Below are 26,569 nucleotides of genomic sequence, written 5' to 3' on the forward strand. Positions count from 1 at the left end.
AGAAAACCAAACCGCAAAGCAAAGCTAACCGGAAAAGTGATACAAAGCACTTCCGGTAAAATTCTCAGAATAAAACCGCCCGCGACGAACCACGGTAAAAATCGATCGGATAAGGCGTTAACGCCACTTTCGATCATAGACTGAACGTATGTCTAGTGAACGAGAGATAGTTTGTTTTTCGCATTGGCTTTTTCTGTTCCCCAAGGTTAAAAAGAACCCTTACAACTACTCCTACAATTTCCGATCAACATAGTTCTTATTTCTAATAAGAACCAAGACAAATAGCTCTATGAATGAAGCAAGCTACACACTGGTGTGTTTGTTTCACTGAGAGCTGTCCCCTCTATTTATGAACCCAACTTAATTAAAATCAATTTCTCTTTGTCCATCCATCCATTATCCAAACCGCTTATCCTGCTCCCAGGGGCGCGGGGATGCTGGAGCCTATCCCAGCAGTCACTCGGCGGCAGGTGGGGAGACACCCTAGACAGACGGCAGGCCATCACAGGTCCCACTCACACACACACACGCACACACGCACGCACACACTAAGGGACAATTTAGTACGGCCGATTCACCTGACCTACATGTCTTTGGAGTGTTGAGTAGCTCTTGTAGCCTATAATACCTGGTGATGGCCTGCCCACCTAAGTATGCAGTCATGTTGAGAGTCAGTTAAAAAATAGTGTGAGAAAAAAAAAACTTCAATAATAATAATTATTGTAATAATTTCAATAATAATAATTTCAATAATTATTGAAATAATAATAATAATTTAACTTTCACTTGGACATTTGAGTTGACAATTGATGTTGATTTGTATGTTTTCTATGGGTACTTTTTATGCTGGTTTCAAAAGGCTTGCTGTTTACTTGCCCCTTTGGTTTACTATTAGTCCGATTTAGTACAAAATGTTGTCATTGGAAAGGATCTTTGTTGATTGTTGTATATAATAATAATAATAATTATCCATCCATCCATTATTCAAACCGCTTATCCTGCTCTCAGTGTCGCGGGATGCTGGAGCCTATCCCAGCAGTCACTGAGCGGCCGGCGGGGACATACTCTGGACAGGCTGCCAGACCATATTCAATATTTACCTGCAACAAAAAATAATTGCAAATTTATGATTTATTTTTCTGTGAGTACCGTGTCTAGCTTGTTTGGTTTATTAAAACCAATTTCAACTTTTTCAAGCTTTTATAACGTTAGGGTTCTGCGAAGGCTTAATTTTCCCTTGTGTTTATGTTTATCATTTAGACTGGATACTATGTGAAACTGATTTTCAAAAACATTAGAGGGAAGCCTTTAATTAGAAGTGTAAACTGCTCAGCTCATATCCTCCATATATTTTACCATTTAGTCCCCTTGCTGGCAAAGTTTAATAGTCCTTCTGTAAAACATAGTTTTTAAATAACTGTGTGCTTTTATTTTGAAGGTAAATCACCATACTTCCGGTATCAATTTGCTATCTCTTGCGGCTTGACTTTACTTTGATTAGTTAGGGGCTTTCTGTCCTAGACACAATGACGTCATTACATTGACGTAATTGTCAGGCAAGTTTTATCTCCTTTTATCTTCCTGTTAAAATTCAGCAACAAGAATAAGGCCAAAGAGATGCTTCTGGTATTTTGTTGCCGGGAAAGACAATGTTGGCATGTAATTTATGGACTTTTAATTCTATGAAAAAGTACTCAGTTTTGTCATCATAAATTTGAAGCATCAAATGAAAATTTAGGAAACTTAACTGGAAGACGATCAAAAACGACGAAGACACGCAACAGGTACCAAACGTGAATATGTGCTGTTAACTACGGTATTTAAAACAAGGGTTTAAAATCTGAGAAGGCCTGCTGCCCCCTTGCGACAACATATTTATTGCATCTCTTAACATCCCGCTATTACCTGTCTGTTGTGTCCAGTAGTACATGGAGTCAGGGGAGCTGGCTCTTTAGTCAAGTCAATTTTATTTTTATAGCCCAATATCACAAATTAAAAATTTCTCTCAAGGGAATTTACAGCGACGCATCGTCCTGTCGTTAGACCCTCGCATCAGATAAGGAACTTCCTGAAAAAAAAGAAAAGAAAAGATAAGAAAAGAAAAGAAAAAATTAACAGAAAAAAATGAGAAGAAACCTCAAGGAGAGCAACAGAGGACGGATCTCTCTCTAATGTGTCCTTTCTGTTTGTGAAACCTTTCTTCACACCCCGCGACGTGTGTGTGTGTGTGTGTGTGTGGGGGGGGGCTCATAAGAAAGCAAAGAGGAACTTACTGCAAGGCAGTTCTTTTCTAAAGAGAGCAGTGGTTGTTTGGGGTGCAGTTCATGGGATGAAATTAGCACTGAACTAGCATGAATATAAAATACAGCCGAAAGGGTCTCATTGTATATTACATATATTGTATATCAGTCTCATTCAGCTGCTTTGTATGGTCCAATTTCGATGGCTCTGATGGGCCGAGGGGCAAAAGAGAATGATGATCAAGAGCTTTGGCTTGTCATTCTGGAGGGTTAATTCAAGCATTAATTCAATACTTGTACATAACATTTATCAGTCTAAAGCTCAGTTATTTTCTCATCTCCAGTTATGACCTTATTAGATTTGGGTGAACAAGATAATTGTTTCTTGGAGATGAATGGTTACTTTGTTTCTGTGAATTCCGTTCAAGTCCTTATTTTGCAGACATGTTTGTCTGATGATTTACTACTCTGGCTTCCGGCTTCACAGCGTAGAAAGCAAATGTGCTTCCCTCAACGGTTATTGGGAGTGGTGTGGGAATGTTCTGTAACTTGTAAACCTCAAGACAACCTCAAGCCAAAAGACAAAAAAATATAATAAAAAATTAGCTGTTAAACAAAAAAGCATGATCAGTCTTGAATTAGGCAGGCATTGCAGAAAATGTATAATTTCACACTCAAGGCTTAAATTAATATTAGCAATGTGTAGAATTATTTACCCAAATTCGTATTTGTTTCAATGTGTCCCAACTTTTGTACAGAGCATTTTGATTCACTGGACAAATGTATCTCTGTGTTCATTTGGAATGGTAAAACCCCAAGGATTCGTAAAGGTTTTATGCAAAGAACAAAACAATTGGGGGGGGGGGTTACAACCCCTGACTCTACAGGGTGCAACCAAAAAAAAGGGGAACACATCAAAACCATAATTTATTACAAAATAAAGAACAAACTTAATATAATAAAGTATGGATGTGAGTGTCAGTAAATCTGTGGTGTAAGGTTGTGGGTGTATTGGCTGATGTGGTGCTAGTTGTCAAGTGCAAAACAAAACCAACATACTGTAGCGAACTCGGGGGGCAACCACAGGAAACCGTCGCCACATCCGGGGCGCGAACCCTTGTCTCCCACTCCGCAAGCGACAACGTTAACCAGTCGATTTAAAGGGTCCAACTCGTTAGTCAAGGACCAACTTGTCTACTTATCCATGCACGTTACATTACCCCCCTCCTTCGGGACGCGCTTCAGCATATCAGTTCCCTCGCGCCTCTGGGCGCACGCGCTTCCAATGATCTCACCATCCCACTTCTGACACCAATGTAGCGATTCGGAGGCAGTTCGGGAACCGCCACAGCCGGGACGCGAACCCGTATCTCCTGCACCGCAAGCGACAACGTTAACCAGTCGACTAGAGGGTCCGACCCGTTAGTCAAGGACCAACGTTGTCTACTTACCCATGCACGTTACAATACAAAGCAAAACGGATGGCAGTGAGAGCCCGGTGACAAAGCGGGCTGCAGCTTTATGCTGAAGGACACACCCGGGTGTATCCTCTCAGGTCTGATGAACCATCTCTCAACCTGAACCCCCTCCCATGAAATGGCATTTCTACCAGAAAACCCAACTACATTACAATAAATAACAATGACTAATAACAATTAATAAATGAAAAAAAATTACATAAGAAAAGACAAACACCATCTGATGTCTCTGGCCGCCTTCCTAAGAAGCAAATGTAAGAGTAAGGGAGGAGACGGGGCAAGAGGAGAGAACATAAGGAACAAAATGCATAGAGTTACTATAGAGGCAAGGAGCCCGAGACAGGGCATCAGCAGCGGCGGTTGCTGAGCCCTTGGATATCAAGCCATGTCCCACCATCTGGTGGCGCCGTGGCAAACGCGCGCAACAGGGCTTTAACAGATGGACATGACAGTGCTGCTTCAACTTTCTGTGATGCGGAGTGGCAGTCAGATCATTTTCATCTGAAACCTGCTGGACTACAGTTTATGGCCCAACACGTTTAGCCTCAAGAGACGAACCCTCTACAGGTGCATCTCAAAAAATTTGAATATTGTGGAAAAGTTCAGTATTTTCCGTAATTTAATTCAAAAAGTGAAACTTTCATATATTCCAGATTCATTACACACAAAGTGAAATGTGTCAAGCCTTTTTTATTTTAATCTTGATGATTATGGCTTACAGCTCATGAAAATCAAAAATCCCGTATCTCAAAATATTAGAATATTACATAAGACCAATCAAAAAAAGGATTTATAATACAGAAATGTCGACCTTCTGAAAAGTATGTTCATTTATGCACTCAATACTTGGTCTGGGCTCCTTTTGCACGAATTACTGCATCAGTGCGGCGTGGCATGGAGGCAATCAGCCTGTGGCACTGCTGAGGTAGTATGGAAGCCCAGGTTGCTTTGATAGCGGCCTTCAGCTCGTCTGCATTGTTGGGTCTGGTGTCTCTCATCTCCCTCTTGACAACACCCCATAGATTCTCTATGGGTTTCAGGTCAGGCGAGTTGGCTGGCCAATCAAGCACAGTAATACCATGGTATTGTAGCGAAGTATATTAAACAGTTACTAGTAGTTTTGGCACTTTGGGCAGGTGCCAAGTCCTGCTGGGAAATGTTATTCATCCCCGAGGGAAAATTACCCAATTTCCCCTCGGGGATGAATAAAGTATTCTGATATTGGTAATTCTTTTGCACAGTTTCCGGAGCAGGTGCAGCCACCAGCTTTCTCATGCAGCTCTGCCGGTCCTGATTATTCTGATTTCTCTCTCTCGATTTCACTCTATCGAATTTGGATCGAGATGGCCAACGCTACAGCCTTCCCCTGCACCCTACCTCCAGATAACCTACCTCTAAGAACAGGACATCCTGCCTTCCAATGTCCCCTACCCCGACAGTAATTACAAACTCCGTTGGGATCAAACTTCTCACCTGATCCACGATCATTTTTGCATGTACTGAACTCCTGTCTCAACCCATCCTGCATCGAGGAATGCCAACCACCTGCCATACGCTGCCCGCAAGCGCGCACGTCTCCAAAGGCGTTTTTGTGCGTCGCAACATACTCGTCGGCTAGGACCGCAGCCTCCGTAGCAGTCTCAACCTTATGCTCATTAATGTGGGTGGCTATGTAGCCAAGGACTGAGTCTTCGAACTGTTCTAGCACAAGAAGTTTGATCAAGTCCTCAAACGTCTTCACTTCCAAAGCGGCGCAACACTGGTGCAAATGAGCGGCTAGTTCCCTAGCGAACTCGCCATGAGCCTGCTTATCTCTCTTTCTCCATGACCTAAACCGCTGCCGGTAAGCCTCGGGCACCAGTTCATACGTCCTTAACACAGCAGACTTCACTTGAACCTAGCTACGGCTATCGACTACACCGAGAGCAGCATACGCCTCTTGCGCCTTACCAGTCATGACGCACTGCGATACCAAGTGCGCTCCGCTTCAGGCCACTGCCTAGCGTCAGCAGCGCGCTCAAACAGGGGAAACAAAGGGATCCCGTTCACTGAACGGTGGGACAAGACGCAAATTGCTGGCAACAAACCGGTCTGGAGAATCACCAGGAGATATATGAAAGTCCATAACTGAATCACCTGTTATTCTGCCTGTCTTAATCAAACCCAGTTTAGCGTATTGCAGCTCCAACCTTACTTTCTCCAATTTCAACTCGGCTTCACGTTTTCTATCATCATACTCGCTTCAACGAGAGCAACTCTTTCTGCTGCTCAAACGTGAGATGACTTCCTACGGGTGGCTGGAGAAGCGGACCAGGCCTCTTCTCTGCCTTACTTAACAAGACCTTCCGATTCAACTTCACTGCGGCCTCAACAGCATCTCTACTTTGCCTTCTATCACCAACAACCAAAGAATAATCATCTGCTATTTTAAGCAATTGGTAATTACTACTACTACTAATAATAATAATTGCTAATGCACCGCTCTATCCACTCCACTGAGGGATTACGGACAAACTCATCAATATCCGCCATGCTGGGCACAGCTATGAAAATTTACACAAGGAAAAAACAAGCAAAACGTGCGCAAAACAAATTCGAGCACTCCCCCTCTAACTGCCTAACCATGAAGATATCCAACTCTCCCCTAGTCTTCAGGTGCTTCTGAGTCTGGGCTCTTTAAACACTAAACCCATAGCCCGAGAAGGCAACCAGTATCTTGCGACCCCACCAGCAGCTACGGAGTGTCCCCGAGACAACAACTGCTACAGGCTGCATCCACACAACACTACCGCTTATACTGTATATACCGACGTGCCCCAAAGGAGACACGCCCTATACCTACCAGGTGAGAGCTCCGAAATTTAATTATCGACCTTGATCAGATTTGCACAGTGCACAATATACCCACCAGCAACAAGCTCCTCTCATTACACACACACCCAAATAGCGCCCAAACAAATAGTCCAACTCAGGACCTACAGATTCTAACAAAAACCAGTGTCCCCCAAAAATAGCGCAATTAACCAAAATGACTATAGAGTTAAATCAAAAAAACAAAAACAAAAAACCAAAAAACAATTCACTTACCAGGCCCTGCTGAAAGTGACCAAACAGCGCTATCAATTAACCAACAAATTACCAAAATACATAGACTTGCCCGAATTGAAGAAAAATAATTACCAACTAATTACTTAATGTAGAGGATAAGCCCCCATGTTACAACCCCTGGCTCTACAGGGTGCAACCAAAAAGGGGGACACATCAAAACATCAACAGCAACAACACAAGGCAGGTGTGGCAGGGGGTTCAGCACATCACCAGCTACAAATCCAGCAACCTTCCAGCTGCTGATGGTGACGCCTCACTGGCAGAGGAGCTTAACATCTTCTTTGCCCGCTTCGAGGAGAAGCCACCAGAGGCAGTCACCTTCTATCCACCAGCTTACAGCAGCCTCATCCTCACGGTGGAGGAGCATGAGGTGAGGCGCACACTGAGGGCGGTGAACCCGAGGAAGGCTGCGGGTCCCGATGGCGTCCCCGAACGGGTGCTGAAGGAATGTGCGGACTAACTGGCGGGGGTCTTCACCAAGATCTTCAGTCAGTCCCTATCCCAGTCCACCATCCCACCCTGTCTGAAGTCATCCACGATAGACCCACTGCCAAAAAAGTCCACTGTCAGCAGCCTGAACGACTACCGACCTGTGGCACTCACACCCATCATAATGAAGTGCTTTGAGAAACTGGTTCGGAGTCACGTCATCTCAAGCCTCTCACCCACTTTTGACACACACCAGTTTACCTACAGAGCAAATAGGTCCACAGAGGACACTATAGCCACATCTCTCCACACTGCCCTGACCCACCTAGAGAGGCAGGGGAGCTACGCCAGGCTGCTCTTTGTGGACTTCAGCTCTGCATTCAACACCATCCTCCCCCACAGACTGGTGACCAAACTGAAAGAACTGGGCCTTGCTTATTTCATCTGCCTCTGGATTAAGGACTTGCTGTCTGAGCGCCCACAGAGGGTCAGAGTAGCCCCCCCCCCACATCTCCTCAGCCCTCAGCCTCAGCACTGGCTCCCCACAGGGCTGTGTGCTGAGCCCACTACTCTACACCCTGTACACACACGACTGAACCCCCGCTCACTCCAGCAACTCCATCGTCAAGTTTGCAGATGACACTACAGTGGTGGGGCTCATCTCTGGGGGGGGATGAGTCTGCATACCGGGATGAGGTGGAGCGGCTGTCTGTGTGGTGCAGGGAAAATAACCTGATCTTTAACACCTCCAAGACAAAGGAGCTGATTATAGACTACAGAAGGACCAAGACGGACAATCATCTCCTTTTCATCGGCGGGGACTGTGTGGCGAGTGTCTCGGACTCCGGTTTCTGGGCATACACATAGAGGAGGGCCTGACCTGGAGCGTTAACACCACAGCGCTGGTTAAGAAGGCACAGCAGAGACTCTACTTCCTGAGGATCCTCAGGCAGAACCACCTTACCGTTTCACTGCTTGTGTCCTTCTACCACTGCTCCAGAGAGCATACGGACCTACTGCATCTGTGTCTGGTTTGCCAGCTGCACAGTAGCAGAGAGGAAAGCGCTCCAGAGGGTCATCACCACTGCCCAGAAGATTATCGGATGCCCACTCCCCTCCCTGGAAGACCTATACAGTTCCCGCTGCCTCAAAAAAGCCCATAGCATCCTCAAGGACCCATCCCACCCAGGACACCATCTGTTTGAACTGCTGCCACCGAGCAGACGTTACAGGACAATAACAGCTCGGACAAACAGACTAAAGAACAACTTCTATCCCCGAGCCATAACCGCACTAAATGCTGCTAAGTCTTGATTCCCGACTTTTTATGCAATATGTTGGTGTCCAGTAGAATCTAGAAATGAATGTGTGTGTGTTTTATGTTTTTAATTCTTTTTATGCTGATCTTTGCACTAATAAGAACTGCACTTTCAAATTTTGTTCTACTTGTACAATGACAAATAAAGTTCTATTCTATTCATAATTTTTTTTGATAAATTTATTTCTAGTTTTTCCCCTTATCCTACCCGATTAACCCAATGGCATATGGCTGGAACTCTTGTTGAATAACTCCCCTGGCTCACGTTTCCACAGGAAGGAGATAGACGTAACACCAGCTTCCTTCAAACTCATGTCGCTGCTCTCGCTCTTTTACACGCAGAAGTATGAGAGGCCGTATAGGCCATATCCTATACTTTAACTCTCACATACACTACTGAAAATGCTCTCACATACACATGTAAAATACTCTCACATACTACTGAAAATCCTCTCACATACTACTGAAATGCAATAGATGTATGTAAGAGGAATTTCAGTAGTACCTGAGAGGATTTCACATGTGTGTATGTGAGAGGATTTCACATGTATATAAGAGCATTTTCAGTAGTATGTGAGAGCATTTTCAGTAGTGTGTGTGAGGCCATTCTCAGTAGTGTGTGAGAGAGGATTTCCACTGAAAAGGGAAGGACTTTGCTGGAAAAGGAAGGCAGGCTAGTTTTTTAATCCCTTTGGTTATATTATGCAAAAACAGGAAGTCTTCAGTGAGGTATAATCTTAGCAACCGCTGGTGCTGTCTCCTTTAACCATGAGGACTTTACATATAGTTTATCTAATTTTTCAAGTTCAGTTGTTTTTGAAGACAACAGCTACAACAGAAGAAGATGTTATATGTTTCTTTAACAGTGCATTGCAATGTGTTGAAGACGTTCAAAGAACAGCTGACTGTGTTGGACAAGAGAGACTACTCAGGGAGCTAGATGACCACACAAAGACCCTATCTACATTTTTGTCTTTTCCCAGATTTATTGATGATCCAGCTAATAGTCAATATAGGATCACATTAGAGTCCTTGTACAGGTGTTTTTGCTCACTTTTAAGTAGATATGAAACCAGACAGAGATCCACTGAAGTGGCCCTGGTCCCACCAACCGCTTCAACTGGCCTTCCAGGCCGTCCTAGGTGCAGCATTTCACTGGAGCAGATATCCCACTGTATGTCGCTTGGCATGAATTGGCAGAGAATTTCTGCATGCTTAGGCATCAGTCGACAGACACTGTACAGACACAGGCAATACTTAGGAGTCCAGCTGTTAGAATACACTGTGCTATCAAGTCATGCTCTGAACAACATCATAAGGGATATTCTCCAGAACACTCCAAATGCTGGTGAAACCTATGTACTTGGGAACCTTCGATCACGGCAAATAAGAATTCAACGTTGGTGTGTGAGACAAAGTTTGCATGAAGTTGATTCTTTTGGGCGGCCATTTAGGCGTCGTCACACCATACGCCGTCGGATTTATAATGTTCAAACTCCTAACCAGTTAAGTGGAATATTAACATGATTACACCTTCTGCTGTTATATATTTACTTTTCTCCTTGTTTGGGGTGCGAGACTTGGATTATGCTGGTTTCTGTTTGTACTGATCATGTTGGTGACCGGTCAGTTAAGTACTGTTTTATGCAGACCAAAAAATGTGGACCACCATGCCTAGAGGAGGTGGTCATGGCCATTTGACTAGGTGGCACTCCAATGTCTTAAAACCCACCAACAATGGACTATGAACTTAATTTGTTCATGTTTGAGCTGGCTGATCTGTACAGTACATTGTGGTTTAGACCTATTCTGACATATTCCACTCCAAATTCAATTAATGTTGGAAATGTAGACCTCAAATTGGCAATTAAACTTACCATAAGGTGTTTGTGTTCCTAATATTTGGCATTTTTACAACCATGTTTTTTTTTCCAGGCACATAGATGGAAATCATAAACTTGTGAGGTGGAGGATGGCATTCCATGGCTGTGTGGATGGGTTCAGTCGGACCATAATTTACCTAAGTTGTGAGGACAACAACAGGGCTTCCACTGTCCTGTCTTTGTTTACCAGAGGTGTACAACAGTTTGGATTGCCTTTGAGAGTCTGAAGCGATCATGGCATGGAAAACATTGACGTTGCCCGCTTTATGCTGGAAAGAAGGGGACTTAACAGAAATAGTATAATCACTGGTTGAAGTGTTCACAACCAGCGAATAGAAAGATTGTGGGCAGAGCTTAATAGAGTGGTATCATCGCATTACTGTAACCTATTCACCTTCATGGAAGAGCAGGGACTCTTAGATTCGTTGAATGATCTCCATCTATTTTGTCGCCACTTCAGTTACTTACCAAGACTTCAAAGGGCTGTTACAGAGTTTAGGTGGAACCATCATGGCCTTTCAACTCAAGGGGCCCACACACCCCTTCAACTGTGGCAGAGAGGTGTTCTGAATGAGGTGTTCTGAATAACGCAGGAGTAAATAATACAGCTATTAAGGGCATATTTACTGTTAACAATGATTTTGGTGTAGAAGAGGATGGACCACTTCCTGAGTTAGAGACAACAAATAATGTTGTTGTTCCATCAAATGACATTGTAATAAACCAGACAACTAGGAATCTCATTCAACAGATGTTTGACCCTATGGAAAACGATGGAAACCATGGAATTGATTTGTTTTGCAGTCTTTTACATTTTATGGAACAGAGACATTCATAAAATATGCATGTCTTGAAATGTTGGCTGTTCAAAATTACAACTGTGCAATCTGCTTGGATGTAAACTACAAAAGGTTTGCTTCATGTTTAAAGTTAGGCTAGTAATGTTGTTGTTCAATAAGTTGGTAATTATGAAATAACAATGAACTTATGTTGGTTTATATTGGTTTCATAGCTGAACTAAATGAAAAGACAAAAACTATTTCTCAAACATCAGTTAAAACTACAGAGGTAAACTGCACCAGTTCATTCAACAACCCTACCCACATTGTTCAATTATAGGGCTTTCAAAAACAAACAAAATTATTCAGGCCCCTTGCTTTTTTCACATTTTATGGTGGGAGTACTTGGAATTAAAACACTGCATTAATGACTTGTGTTGACGCCTTGAGTGTATGTTTATTCCATGCCAAAGCCCTGTGTGTTCCCTATTGCAAAGTCCATACTGTCTGTGAAGGCTTGGTAGGAGGTATGTAAAGGAAACCTGAGGCAGTTGATGTAAATATTGGCCAGTGGCAACCTTGACTCGGGGAATTCATGAAGAAAAGTGATGGATGGCTCGGAGGAGAAACTGATCGGAGGGATCTCACTGGCTCCAGTTGCGAAGGCCAGGATTTTCTGAAGCTTAGATGATCCTTGTGCCTCTACCAAAATAAAACACACCAGAGAATGTTAATTGAAACAATAACATAATAATGTTGATTATCAGCATAAATGAGGAGCAACACACAGAAGCCTACCCAGCAAGCATTGTAAATAGGGGCAATTCTTACAGCATGGTATTACTTACCTTCTACCTCCTGCAAATAGTCCTCCAGAAGGGAATGACGGTCTCTTCAGCTGCTCTCTTGTTTGTCCCTCGTTCAGAAGATCGAATATGGAAGAGATCCTCCAATATGTCAGCAGTGAGTGTATGTGGCTCATGGCAGAGCAAAGGACGGAAGCTCTCTGGGTGCTGTTGGATCACATCTAACATGCCAAGTGTCCTCATTCCTTCCCTGAATCTGCATTCAAGAAAAAACAGTAAGCATGACTACTGCACACTTGGCACAATCCTTAGCATACACAATAATCTGCCCACTGAGTTAAGTTGATTCAGTAAAATTAAATTCCATAAAATGCCCTAATTCAACATGCTGCTATTACAAATAAAGCCGACTGAACTTGAAATCAAGACAAACCTTTTAAATGGTCCACGGACCCTGTGGATCACTTGAAACATGAGGATGTCCTGAACAAGCAAATCTCTGTCCTCTATGCTCGTCAGTGGCCTGAGACAGCCTGCATTTGCCAAGTAGTCCAGTAGTGGCGCTGTAGCCCGTTTCAGGTCATCCAGGGTGGTGCACTCTGAGATCTGACATCAGAAATACACAAAGGCCCCAAAGAATTGTTAATGTGACATATATGAGAGATATATGAAGCAACTTTTAACAGTGCCCTTCTCATAACCCTCAATGCCGAGTGTCCACATACCATTTTTGTTACAACCAGAAATCTTAATGCAATCATTACTCATTGCAGTTGATATACTACAGCTAACAATTCAAACAAATCCATCTAACCATTTTGGGTGGCTCCATTAACATGTGGATTAAAATGACATATCTGTAGAACAACAATCTGCAGAATTACCTTTTTGACCTTGTCATGTAGGTCAGTATCAAAAATGTCTTACAAGACAGGCTTGGCTGGCTCTGGGCCACCAACGAGGCAGGAAAAAAGAGTTGGAGCGAGGAATCCAGGACTAGGACTGCCATGCACAAGGCTCACAGCAATTGCTCTGCCGGCAATGAAATACCTGTCCTCGCTCAGAGCTGGGGAAACATAGGTAATATTACCTCATCAAATGGATAGTTCACTCTAAAATCATATTAATGTCATCAAGCACATATGCTCAAAACAGTCAATTCCCCAAATGTGTATGGTTAATAAATTAAATAAATACCTGCACTATCAAGAGCCAAATCCAGTTTCCCCTCCTTTCCTTCAAACATAGATGAAACTGCTATGGCTTCCAAGAGTAGTCTCAAGAACTCTCTTCTTGGACCGCCCACATCCACAGCCTCTTCTTCTATGCCCATGTCATCAGAAAACTTGATTGACATCCTGTAGTTTGGATTGTAGGATAATCTCTTGAAGCCACGTACAGCTCCATCCATCACGGAAGACCGATTTATGTTGAACTTGCATTTTTGGTCGGTGTCAATTCTGCTCGCAAGATTGAGCAGTAAGTCACGTGCCGGCATCTTATCAGGGGCTCCTGCCGCCTAGTGAATAGAAGACAAAAACTTTTTTTTAAAACCTGTAATATGTTGTATGTTACAACGGTAAGAAATACAACTGAGATGGATCTGCTGGATGACATATGGGGAGATATGAGGTTGAAAACATCAAATCTAGACAAAATATCCAACGCACTATTGCAACATAATCAGATGGTATGTCAGAGCATACAATGACAAACCAGTCCTCAAGGTCTACCGTCCTCACTACATTTTGTCTTTTCTTGCACCAGCATACCTGATTCGACCAATCAAGTGGTTGCTCATGAGCTGAATGTAATGTGCTGGTGGCAGGATAGATATATATGGTTGGGATAGTGGGACTTGAGGACTGGGTCCTAGATCCTCCTAGGTATCTGAGGATGACAGACTATAAAATGAATCCATCCATGTGACTGCTATTTGCACATTTAAGCAATAAAACGTGAGAGGGAGTGCTTTATTAGTGGTTATTGGCATGGCTGTGCTGGCTTCAGTACTCAAGCTAGTGGGGATGCTGTACTCTAAACACTGGGCATATTATTAGCTACATCTCCTTGTGTTGAACACGAGGGGGCAGAATGCAGCATGTCCACTGACCAGTTATCAAAATGAAATGCCAACACACTGGTTATGCTAGCCAGCTACTATTTGTTTCCAAATTAAGCTTGTTTGATGTTATTTGATTGCCTTTCAAAACTATCATAGCTTCAGCAGGCAGTAATAATTGGCACAGTAATTTTTACAGGTGGTATTTGTATAAACAGTGCATCGTTATTTGTCACAATATTGTGTCCCATCACTATCTATGTGGGGTTCCTAATGATTGAAGGCCAGGCCTTTAAATGCTGGGGTAGTTACATTTGACTCTCAAAACTGGCCAGTATTACTTGGTTAAGTTCTTCTTCATCTGAGGACATCTCTGACAGTGAACTTAAGATGGATACGTAGGTGTTATAGTCATCATTGTTCTCTCTTGATGTTGATGGAGCTGGGTTCCCCATAGCCCTGGCGGTGATGGGGCCACTGGACTGGCTTGATGTTAACAGGGTCTGGTCCACCATGGCCCAGTCTATGGACTCTCTTGATGGGGTCTGGTGCACCATGGCCCTGGTAGTGATGCAGCCACTGGACTCTCCTGATGTTGGTGGAGCCTGGTTCACCATGGTCCTGTCTACGGACTCTCTTGATGGGGTCTGGTCCACCATGGCCCTGGTGACGATGCGGCCACTGGACTCTCCTGATGTTGACTGGGTGACGACCTCCACACAACTGTCATTGGAGTCTGAAACATCACACTTTAAAAACAAAAGAAACAAACATCAATAAATAAAAACAAAACGTTTAAACATGTCAGATGATCTATTCAAATTTGAAAGAATGTTAGTTTCTACATCACTAATGTGACTGACTTCATTCCGCTCTCTGCGTTGTGTTTTTGTCACTCATTCATTCGACCCATGTTAAGGGCTTGCCCAGGGTGGGATTCAAAACTGTATATTTCTGAGTTTGTCCGTTTGCGAGACACTGCTCTAGCCCGCTACGCAACTGAAAAGCTAGCTACTAATTGATGATCCAGCCGGGCGCTTTTTATACTGGAGGAGTGAGTGACTTTTGGTAGGTTATACCACAACCTCGGCATCTGCCTCTGAGGATTTACGATGGCTCACAATTAACTCGGTTACACTAAGAAGCTAATTGAATAGCCTAATAACTTACTGGCAAGGGTCTGGATGGCCTGATGTATACAGCCCTTGATCGAAAGACTTTCTGGATCAAAGATGCATTCAGCTCCTGGTCTTCACGCAGCTTAGGACGCACAAGTTTGTTCCCACAACCCATAAGAATTTGCAAACTGAAAGAGAACAGGAAATTCTGTTAACTGCAGTTTAGAATCACACACTGTGAATGTGTGGGTATCAAAGTTTCCCAATTCATGAGTCCTAAATCTTGGCATGGTATAGTAGATGATTGTGCACAGCTGTGTACAATGCCATGTAATTTGTATTTAAACTAACCTTGATGTCATTGTACTGATATGCTCTGACGAAGGCTGTGTAGCCGTTTTTAATGTGTGCCAAACAATAAAGTGGAAAAGCAAGTTATCTGATTTTTGAGTTATTTATGGGATGTATAGTACTACCCTCCTCTCTGTTTAGATCCTTTGAAAAGATAGCTTAGATACCTGTCTTGCTGCAAAGGACATGGTCGCCTTTGTTGAGGAATATGGGGAAAAATACAGTGTGCTGGCAACAGCATTACAATAACAATTACACTGTATAAACTTGCCTCACATCCTGTGGGATTTTATCTTTGAAGGACTCTCTGATCTGTGTAATGACAGTCCTGTAGTCCCAACTCTTGTCAAACTCAAATGCGCTCAAGATGAGTCCCTCTTCATGGAACTCCATTTTGGAACGTTGCTTGCGAACAATCCCCCATGCTGGGTTGGGCAGCAGTATGACGTCTTTGATAAATGTCAAGCGATATTGTGTTTTAGGCCTGTAAAATCAATCACAACAACCGTTTTAATTCTATTACATGGTTAAAAGCACAGCTAGCTAGTGAATCCACATATTATTTACTGATATAGTTAACTAGCTTCTGTTGCAGTGGTTAGCTAGCTAGCTCAACGTTAGCTAGACTAACGTTAGCTAGTGTAACCGGTTATTTTCTTGCCCGGTGCGGGATTCGAGACGGGGTGTATTGCACCACAAGGCGACATCACTAACCGCTCGGCTAAAGGGTCAGACCCGTCAGCTAGGGGCTAACGTGTCTTATTAGTAGTTTACACTAGCTAGCATATCACTACTTCAACCGAATTGCCTAACATTTCCAAAGACGTATCTTTTCCTAGGTCTTGAATTCCATCTTCCAAAGTGTTGCTGTGTGTGATAACAGGGAGTCTGTAGCTGCCCTGTTTGTTGCCGCTCTGCATGGCTCCCTGGTGATGGCACCACTGATGCCTGTGATCGGAGGTTACCGCTAGTGTCTGGCCGGAATGCATGTCTCAGTTCATCTTCCACACCCCCGTGTTCCATATTACCACTAACCGTGTTTGTTGCACATGCTATGGCATTTATGGCACCAGGTGTTGTTAAAATAGTGTTTATCAAGCCAAGAGTTTCACGAAGTTGTAGAGTTTGTCTCTCCTCTTCCATCATACATATTTTTGCACTGGTTTAGTGTTAGTAATTAGCTGCTAAGATAGACTAGACCATGGACTTCCCATTAACTTAGATTGACCAATGAGATTTGAGAACTAGACTGCCTTCGGTTACACTGAAATTGCCTTCCGTTTACACTGAAATTACTCACACACTATTGAAAATGCTCTCACACACTACTGAAAATGCTCCCACATACTACTGAAAATGCTCTTATATACACATGTGAAATCCTCTCACATACTACTGAAATTCCTCTTGCATACAACTATTGCGTTTCAGTACTATGTGAGAGGATTTTCAGTAGTATGTGAGAGTATTTCACATGAGTATGTGAGAAGATTTCACATGTGTATGTGAGAGGTAAAGCATGGAATATGGCCTATACGGCCTCTCACACCAGAAGTCTCGCATGGATTGCATTACCTTCAGGCCGCGAAGAAGACGTAGGGAGAATGCCTTCGGTTGCTTGGCTGCAGGCGCCCGGCTGGGCCAGAGGGGTCGCTGGAGAACGACGAGTCCCCGAACACTACACTGATCTACACTCACTATCCCTCGGGTAAGGGTGGCCTAATGAATGCCTTACCCCGTGGACGCCCTGGCCGTGACCGGTTACGGCGAGTCTGGGATACGCATAGACATATAAAGAGTAGACGCCGCATTGGCTGTTGGGGCGCGAGAAATACGGCTGACATCTTGGACCGGTCATCCTACGAGTTGCCTAGCAGCAGAATACACGACTGAGGGGCGCCCGGGTAGCGTAGTGGTCTATTCCGTTGCCTACCAACGCGGGATCGCCGGGTCGAATCCCCGTGTTACCTCCGGCTTGGTCGGGCGTCCGTACAGACACAATTGGCCGTGTCTGCGGGTGGGAAGTCGGATGTGGGTATGTGTCCTGGTCGCTGCATTGGCGCCTCCTCTGGTCGGTCGGGGCGCCCCCGGATCGGCGGAGAGGAGGTGGAGCAGCGAACGGGACGGCTCAAGAGGAGCTGGGTAATTGGCCGGATACAAATTGGGGAGAAAATTGGAAAGGGGAAAAAAAAATACACGACTGAGAAAGATGCCAGAACACTGTTCAGCATATTCCTGCTCCAATCGACGGACCGTCGAAAACAGTGCTCGGGGGATTACTTTTCACAAGTAAGATTGAACGTCACTATTGGTTGTATTTTGTGAATATAATATTACTGTACTGTATTTATGTCCAACTGTGAAATTGTAGCCAGCTAGCTAGGCCATGCTCAGTGCCGGTGTTCACCCGGCTATGAACTGAGACTTTATAAGTCATATTCCATAACACTGACTTTACAACTGACAAAAGAATGCTGTTGTACAAATAAAACAATATTAACGTTACTGGTATTATATTGACCAGCGAATTTTACACAGGTGGCACAGACTGTATTATTCACATGTAATCCATCCTATCAACAGTAATGTAGCGAATTCGGGGGACAACGTAACCACAGGAACTGTCGCGGCCGGGAAGCGAACCCGTATCGCCCGCACCGCAGGAGTCATCGCTAACCGCTCGACTAAAGGATCAGGCCCACCAGCCAGCGGCCAGCGTGTCTTGTTATCCATGCACATTACAGCAAGATAGGGGAGAACCGGGCCGAAAGTAACACGCCGCGAAATTAGCACAGAGCTTTTTTCGAAGGAAACAAAACAGGACGTGATGCAATTAAGTCAGTGTGTGTGTTTATAAGACCTCTCCCTTCTCTCAAAAAAAATGGCGCGATACGCAGTTATTTAAAAAAGTTATAGAGCGAAAGCTGTTTTTTCATGCGGTAAGTAAAATTACTTTATGTTGCTTTGTTAGCACATTTACTGTCTCGATGACAGAATAGTTTTAAATCGACAGGCTAGCACAGTTAATATGCTAGCCAGGCTAAATGGAGAGGTGACCTGAGAGGGTCGAACGTACCAGAGAGGGGAGGGACAAAAGTAACGTAAATGATTTCCCAAGCAAGCTGCAAGTTAATGTATTTTATTGTATTATACTTACAGAATAGTACAGTTAAGGTAATTCTTTTCAGCCTACATAGCCAATTGTTTTTAATTATTTGAGGACTTACCTTGCTTACGCCTTCACACAAACTGCAATTCTCCAAATGACGACAAAGACCAATTAGCTCCACGTGATGGCGGTGTGCGCATGTAGGTTAGCGCAAAAGCAATTGGTGAATTAAAAGAAATGAACAAAAGCGCGAATGGCTGATTCAAATATAATAACCAACCTCTATCACTGACGTTTTTGTGAAAATGTTGAAAAAATACGAGGCTTGTATCAAAATTGCGTTACACAACATTGATAAATTGACGCTAAGAATATTTATTAGTCTATGAAACTCAAAATATTGCCTTGATGAATTGGCACAGATGTTAAATTGGGTCTGCAAGATTGGTTGATAAAGGTAAACGTGATCAGAATACAAAACCATAATTATACGATGCATCTTACGCTTTATGACAGCCGGTACTTTCGCACCGCAGCAGTGCTACTTTGGTCCCGCAAGGGAGGTGCGAAAGTACCATCGCGCAAGTTGTGTTCTCCGTCTGTTTATGTCCAGATCATTTAACTGAGAAACATATGGAAAGTTTCTTCTGAAAGGGGACACATGTATGTTGTTTCTGATAAAATATGGCATCTATTACTGTCACCATACCGGAGTAAACTCGGAAAAAGTAAAAAGTGGTACTTTCGGCCCGGTTCTCCTACCTCTCATGTCTCATACCCACCTCACTTACTTAAAAATCCAGAACATCTGACTGTAGAATAGTTTGCAAACAAACCTACCGTATTCACAATTTCCCCAGCTTTGGTTCATTGTCAACAAATATGCACCAAAATAGGAGTTTTGTTGAAGAAAGGTTCTATGAAATTTGAAGGAAAAAAATAAGCGTGACCTCCTTTGTAAAATGTTTTTGTGTAGACTCTCTCAAATCTCCCGTTTTCATTTTGAAGGTTTCCCAAAGACAATGTTTTGAGGAAGAAGTGGGAAGTGTCTTTGAGGAGGGAAGGATTCACTGCAAGTGATTCCTCCGTGCTCTGCTGTGAGCATTTTAAGCAGAGCGATTTTGATAGGACAGGTCAGATTGTCCGACTCAGACATGTAGTTATTCCATCCATCTTCAGCTTCCCGGTTCACCTCCAAAGAGTAGGTGTATCATCATAAGACTATTAGCATTAATAAATGTAAATATTCTATTATCAATTACAGGGCTGGGTGAGCTATTCATCCCTGTATATATATATATATATATATTCTTTTCAAGTATTATACTTCTTCATTTTAGCCGGAAAGGGAAAGGACTACGTCTACCTCCAGAAGAGCTGAAGAGAGCCTGTCCGTGGCCTCTCAGGACGCCCCAGAACCTGCAGCCTCACACCCACAACCTCAGCCTAATGATGTGAGTTTCTACTTTAAACATCATATCATAATGGTCCTGGACATATTCAAATCTCACTTGTTTGCTGCCACTCATATTAAACACACTCACAAATTAACCCATACACACAATTAAAGACATGTTGAACATGCATTCCTGACACACACACACACACACACACTGTATACTTCCTACCCTCACATGTAAATATTTTGTGTTGTTGTCAGTGTTTACGTTTGTCCATTGTGTGTAATGTACTGGTCACCTATGTAAGCAACTTTGTACATGTGTAAATATGGTTTGGGCGGGGATTTATATATATTTTCATTTTCTCTGATATATAACATATATTGTTGTTATATATACTGTAGATATATGTGTTCATATATTGTTTATATATTTATATAGCCTAATCATATATTGTTTCTTCAACTTATTAAAATAGCTGACTTTACTGCCACTATCTGCTTCTCTATCATATTTTAGAGTGTGTGTGTGTGTGTGTGTGTGTGTATGTATATATATATATATATATATATAGAGAGAGAGAGAGAGAGAGAGAGAGAGAGAGAGAGTGAGAGTGAGAGTGAGCGTTTTGCTAAATACCGTATTGTTCCGAATATAAGACGACCCTGATTATAAGACGACCCCCCCTTTTTCAAGACTCATTTTTGGAAAAATACTTTTTGAAGAGCAAATATTGGTTTTATAAAGAAAAACATTATTTTGAAAATAATAATAAAAACACATTGAATAAAACAAGGTAGTCTGTTTAACAGCTTTTAAATAAAATTATGTTTTCAATATATTTTAGATGAAATTGTCACATTTAAATAAAAAAATGTAAATACATTTGTAAATGAATGACTTATGGTATTTAAATAGCATACAAATGAAAATAAACTGTAGTCTATTGAGACTATCCATCTCATAGTGAAAAAATAACCATTTCAACATTTCAATAACTGCATTAACCATCGAAGTGGTCTAATTTTAGAACGGTCTTGAAACAAATCTGACTGAGTGAGAATGTATATTGACATTCAAAAGTCTAGACCTCGAATGTAAGACGACCCTCACTTTTTCATACGTGTTTCCAGGGTAAAAACCCCGTCTTATATTCAGAACAATACGGTAGCTACCTATCATACATCACATATATTATATATCAGAATATTCTATTACTGTTAAGCCAACTATGAATATTAAAATACGTCAAACCATGTGTCCTGTATCATAGCTACATGTATGACGTTTTCAGCAACAAAAAAAGGCGTGGAAATCAGTTTGGTATTCAGCGAGTTATGATTGATTAACTGCGCTGACAGTTCATTGCGCCTGCCAAACACATTACACTGAGTGGAGCGGGTGACCGGTCCAAGATGGCGGCCCCACGGCTCGTCAGGCGCCAATAGGCAGTAGCGGTCGATGCGGCGTCTACTCTTTATATGTCTGTGGGATACGAACCTCCCAGCCACATGACGAGCGGGATTGCAAGAACGGCAGTTTATTTCGCTTGGCCATCAGATTGAGATAACGAGAAGTCAATTTTAGCCCATCATCACATTATAGCTCATTATCACAAATTACAATTTTGCCTCAGAGGGCTTTGCAGCAACACAACATCAGACCCTCACATCAGATAAGGAACAAGTCCCTAAAAAAATCCCTTTAACAGGGAGAAAAAATTGGAAGAAACCTCAGGGAGAGCTACAGAGGAGGGAGCTCTCTCCCAAGATGGACAGACATGCAATGGATGTTGTGTGTACAGAATAAAAAATTTACAGAATACATTGAAAGAAGATAACAGAATTATAATGAAATGATTATTTTTTAAGCATTTTCTGCTTTATTTTTTAACAGTGACAGTCGAGTGAGACAGCAAAGGCAGGGGAGAGAGAAGGGATGACAATGCAACAAAGGGCCCGGGCCTGATTTCAACTCAGACCGCTGTGGTAAGGACCCAGCCTTATGTGGTATGCAGTCTACCAGGTGAGCCACCAGGGCACCCCCCCTATAATGGAATTATTAGATATATGAAGAATATGATTAGGAGAAGGCCAAGCAGTGTCCAGATGCCACCGGAATAGCCCTGGACCTGAGCCACCATCACCATGTAGATCTGACAGGGGGACAGACTACACATGCACACAGGGGAGACTCCCATCACACCATTTACATACATGGGAGAAGAGACAAGAAAAAACATTAGTCACACATCGGAGTGAGAGAAAGATATAACATTGAAACAGGATAACAAAATTATATGGATTTATAAGATATATTAAAAAATGTGATGAGGAGGATGCTGAGCAGTGTTCAGGTGGCGACCACTGTCACCATGGATACCTGGGAGGGGGACAGACTACATGTGCGCACAGGGCTGACTGACATCACACCATTCACATACACAGAAGAAGAGAAAGGAGACGACATCATTCAGAGAGAGAGAAAAGACATGAGAGAAGAGAACAGTTTGCAATAGTCAATCTATACTCTATAACCTTGTCGGCAGAACAGTGCTTGGTAATTTCATTGAGACAGAAACTGACCCGCCATGCAAATAACTGCCCTATGAACTCATTGAGCAATAATAAGATGAGATCTACTTCATTAATCCCTGTGGGGAAAATCACCCTCTGCATTTAACCCATCCCAACACACACACCAGAAGCAGCTGCAGCACACAGGGATCAACTCCAGTTCGTCTTTCCATTGCCTTGGTCAGGGGCACAGACAAGAGCATTAACCCTAACCTGTAGAAAATCCACGCAGACATGGGGAGAACATGCAAACTTTACACAGAAAGGACCTGGGACGGCCTGGGGTTTGAACCCAGGACTTTCTTGCTGTGAGGGAACAGTGCTAACCACTGGGCTATGGTGCTGCCCGCTCTTGTGAGCAGAAGCTCTGTTATCAATTAGGATGACAGCCCAGCAGTGGAGATGTATAGAAGAAGGACTGCTCCTATGACCAGGAATTAGGGAGACAGGTAAGGGGTAGCATACCACCGTGACCATAACTAGCGATACAGCGGAAAACTTTACCATGATAGAATATTTCATTTCAGTCGATATTGATAATTATTGATAATTTTAATGACCTATTTTCAATAAAGACCAGGAGAAATTTTTTTGAATTTAACAACTTTATTTTGAATTTAACCACCTTACTTTGAATTTAACCACTTTATCAAGGCACACAGGTAATAATTTTACTCCAAAGGGTGGAAGCGGCTAAGGTGATATAAAATAAGTTTGTTGTATTCCCGCTCTTCGTCGGGAAAGTTGTCCTGTAGTTTACACACAACAGTGTTCTGATATCGGTCAGACTTAAAACAAGTGTGAAACTGTCCAGACCCACAACGCGGCCTAATAAACGTCCCTCACAGGTCGTCTGTGAGTGAGTGATCACAATCTGTGACGCATAGCTCATGGTAGCAGTTATGTGTGCGCCGTGGGACAAGCCAAAAAAACTGCCATACTTGTGCACTGACCTGTCCTTTTGCATCAACAATTTCCTCACCATCTGCACTCATTATTTTCTCTTTCCATGCTGTTTCTGTTGTGTCATATGTTGATGGTGCAACACACCTGTTAAATGATTGGCTGTTTTCATGTCATTCGTAGTATGCTCCATTATCAATGGATATGATAGGCTGTTTATGAGCCAAGGAGGGAGCATGAGTATTTGTTATGTGCTTTCATGGTGGATTGCACTTAATGTATTTAAGTGAAACTATCGAAGAATTTTCTTATTGCTATTGATGAAGTGTCTATGGCCGGTACATAGCTATCATTTTATCGTCCAGGCCTAACCGTAACTCAGACTTGTTTACAATAAGCAAGAGCAAGGTATAAAGGAGGGGTGCTCTCAAGAGATGTTGTGCACTTGGGTAACTATGCTTTATGTGTGCCATGCTTATAAGCATTGATAAAGCGTAATAATACTGCAGAGAACTTTGTCTCTGAATCCTCCGTCTGGTGTTGTATTGTGACGACACACTTGAGATTCGTGGCTTACTCATACCATTCAACTGAGCCCAAAACAATGAGGCAGGTCATGATCCTGTTTATATTTCCTGTTGCACATTGGGTAATTTAGACCAGTGACTACGATGTACTAGGCTCTTTGGGCTTATTGTGCCTGTGAAAGAGCCACAAAGGAGAAGCACATGAAATGTACAAGGCTTGTAAGCAGTGGCGCCCCCTGAAATTTTTCATAGGGGTGGCCAAATGGGGCCACTGAAAATCTTGGGGTGGCACACCAAAACCAAAAGCCATGACTGAATTTCAGGAATTCTATGATGCTGTTGTAGTATACTGAATAGGCTAGTGGAAAACTGTCAATATGAGAGTTAAGCAATCGCATACTGAAATACTTTGGTTTCTTGTTTTTTTACAGTTAATGTTACTAAATATCTGGTGTGCATAGACTAATGCCGGTACAGTTAACATTTTGAGTTCCACAACAATTCTGCTTTAATGTGTTATGTATCTGTATATATTGTAACGTGTTAGACAATACATTGTTATATTGTATATGTGTGACGCAGTGACGGACAATCACAAGTGGCTGGCTGCCTGGCTATGCATTTGTTATTTTCTTTGACATGAATTATTATGAAAAATATACATTATTGATTTAAATGAGCAGCACCTAATGTAAAATATCAGACAGAAGCATATTATGCATAATCAGAAGAATATTCTGCGTATGCAACTCGTGGCTGGGGGGGCCAGCGGGGGGCCAGGGACAGTATCAGGGTGGCTGTGGCCACCCTTGGCCACCCCTTGGGGGCGCCACTGCTTGTAAGGTGAGAGAGAGAGGAATTTCACAGTTTGCAGCCCGGTCCAATGATTTCTTGCTATTGTAATAGCAAATGCCTGGGTGTATTTTAACAGGTTGTGTCATTTATATTCCCTTCTTGCTGAATCTGTGCTTTGAGGATGACCTAATTTCAGAGTCAGGTGAAGATATTGGTGGTCTGTCTGTCTTTGGCAGACAGATGTGGAGAAAGAACTGGCTTGAAAGAATGTCTCTCAAAGATAAGGCGCAAGGTCATTTGTGCAAAGTAATGCATATGCTCCTTTTATGCAGGACACACACACTGCTATTTTTGATCTTGTTAGCACAGCACAAATAACCAGAGGGAGGTCTTCAGGGCCTTCCCTGCAGGCCCTACCATTTTTGAGAGATGTTTTTTTGTTTTTTTGTTAATAATATACAGTATTGGAACATAGGGTCTTATGCTGGGCCTTCAATTGTAAGACTGATGACCCCCCCCCCCACACACACACACCCAAAGTGCACAAATTGCCAGCAGTTCACTGCCTCAAGCTACACCAAAATCAAAACAATATGCAAGCTACCTCATTAATTCCACATAAAAATACCTCCAACTCCTGTTAAGCTATGTGCTCAAACCACCAGCAAAACTAGCTGAAACTATGCAAACCTACTTATTTCCCCCACTTAGACAAATGCATTAGCAGAACTGCCAACCAGCCTTCTAATGGCTAAGACATTCGCTCATGTTGCTCAATAATCAGCCAACAATAAAGGAAAGACTTTTTGAAAGATAGAAATTAGGCCTTATACTATCTCTCAGCAGCCAAGTCGAGCATTGTCAACAAAACTCTTAACCAACTCAACAGATAAGTAATACAACAGTAGGACTCACCAGTCACTTGAAAACAAACTCCATCCTTCGTTCTTTTCTGATGAAATGATCGATCACCTTCAGTTTTGGTAAAGTGCCTAAAGAAGCCCTTGCCTACATGCAGGAGCTCTTCAAGCCTAGGTCTTTGTCTCCCTTTCAGATATTCCTTTTTTCCCACGGCAACATGCAACTGCTGGTGTGGGCTATGTGTTGCAAATAGTGGTAACTCACTCATGGATGCAAATTGGGGTCACTCACTCATTCATGGACGGCCTGAGAAGGACGCTTAGTGGGGACGTTTAGTAGAATGTTCTTGCAACTTGCATCAGGTGTGCTGTGGGTCTGGATGGTTTTGTGCTTGTTATCTTGAAAACTTTGCCTGGAAAATAGAATCTGAAGTAAATCAGCCACGATGCCAATTTCTTCATTAGCCACCATTCTTGTTGGTTCCCAACAATCCCAGGTTATAGCCCATTACGTGTCCCATGGCATGAAGGCATGCCTACACTTATTGGTTGAGATGATGAGATCACTTGGGGCCTTCTAGCAGGCCCTAGGGGTGTCCAAATCACCACAAATCAAATTTTGATCTGTCTGATTTGTCACTCTGTATTTATGCCAAGTACACTTCCTATGAGCAGAGTCTGCAACCAAGGACACAGCAGGTCCTGTATGAAGAAACACAGGCAGAGGCAGGCACATCAACTTCCAGCTCCAGATAGTGGCTTTATGGTTACAATAGTAACTGAAATCTAACCAAAACGATTTTAAAAAATCAAATATATAGCTGAGG

At 42.8% G+C, this 26,569-nt stretch overlaps 1 protein-coding gene and 1 pseudogene across 1 annotated transcript; one reads left to right on the top strand and one right to left on the bottom strand.

Annotated features, from left to right (window-relative positions):
- Window positions 1–11,692: 11,692 nt before the first annotated feature.
- LOC130131602 (G2/M phase-specific E3 ubiquitin-protein ligase-like) lies at window positions 11,693–16,561 on the bottom strand (annotated as a pseudogene).
- A 1,220-nt stretch (window positions 16,562–17,781) lies between these two features.
- On the top strand, window positions 17,782–26,498 carry LOC130131610 (THAP domain-containing protein 6-like). Its single transcript, XM_056301378.1, has 4 exons — window positions 17,782–17,861; window positions 19,690–19,882; window positions 20,022–20,135; window positions 26,400–26,498. The coding sequence occupies exons 1-4, from the start codon at window positions 17,782–17,784 to the stop codon at window positions 26,496–26,498; spliced, it is 486 nt and encodes a 161-aa protein (XP_056157353.1).
- The last annotated feature ends 71 nt before the right edge of the window (window positions 26,499–26,569 follow it).

Source organism: Lampris incognitus, chromosome 2 (genome assembly GCF_029633865.1).
Source record: "Lampris incognitus isolate fLamInc1 chromosome 2, fLamInc1.hap2, whole genome shotgun sequence".
In the NCBI taxonomy this organism is placed as follows: domain Eukaryota; kingdom Metazoa; phylum Chordata; class Actinopteri; order Lampriformes; family Lampridae; genus Lampris; species Lampris incognitus.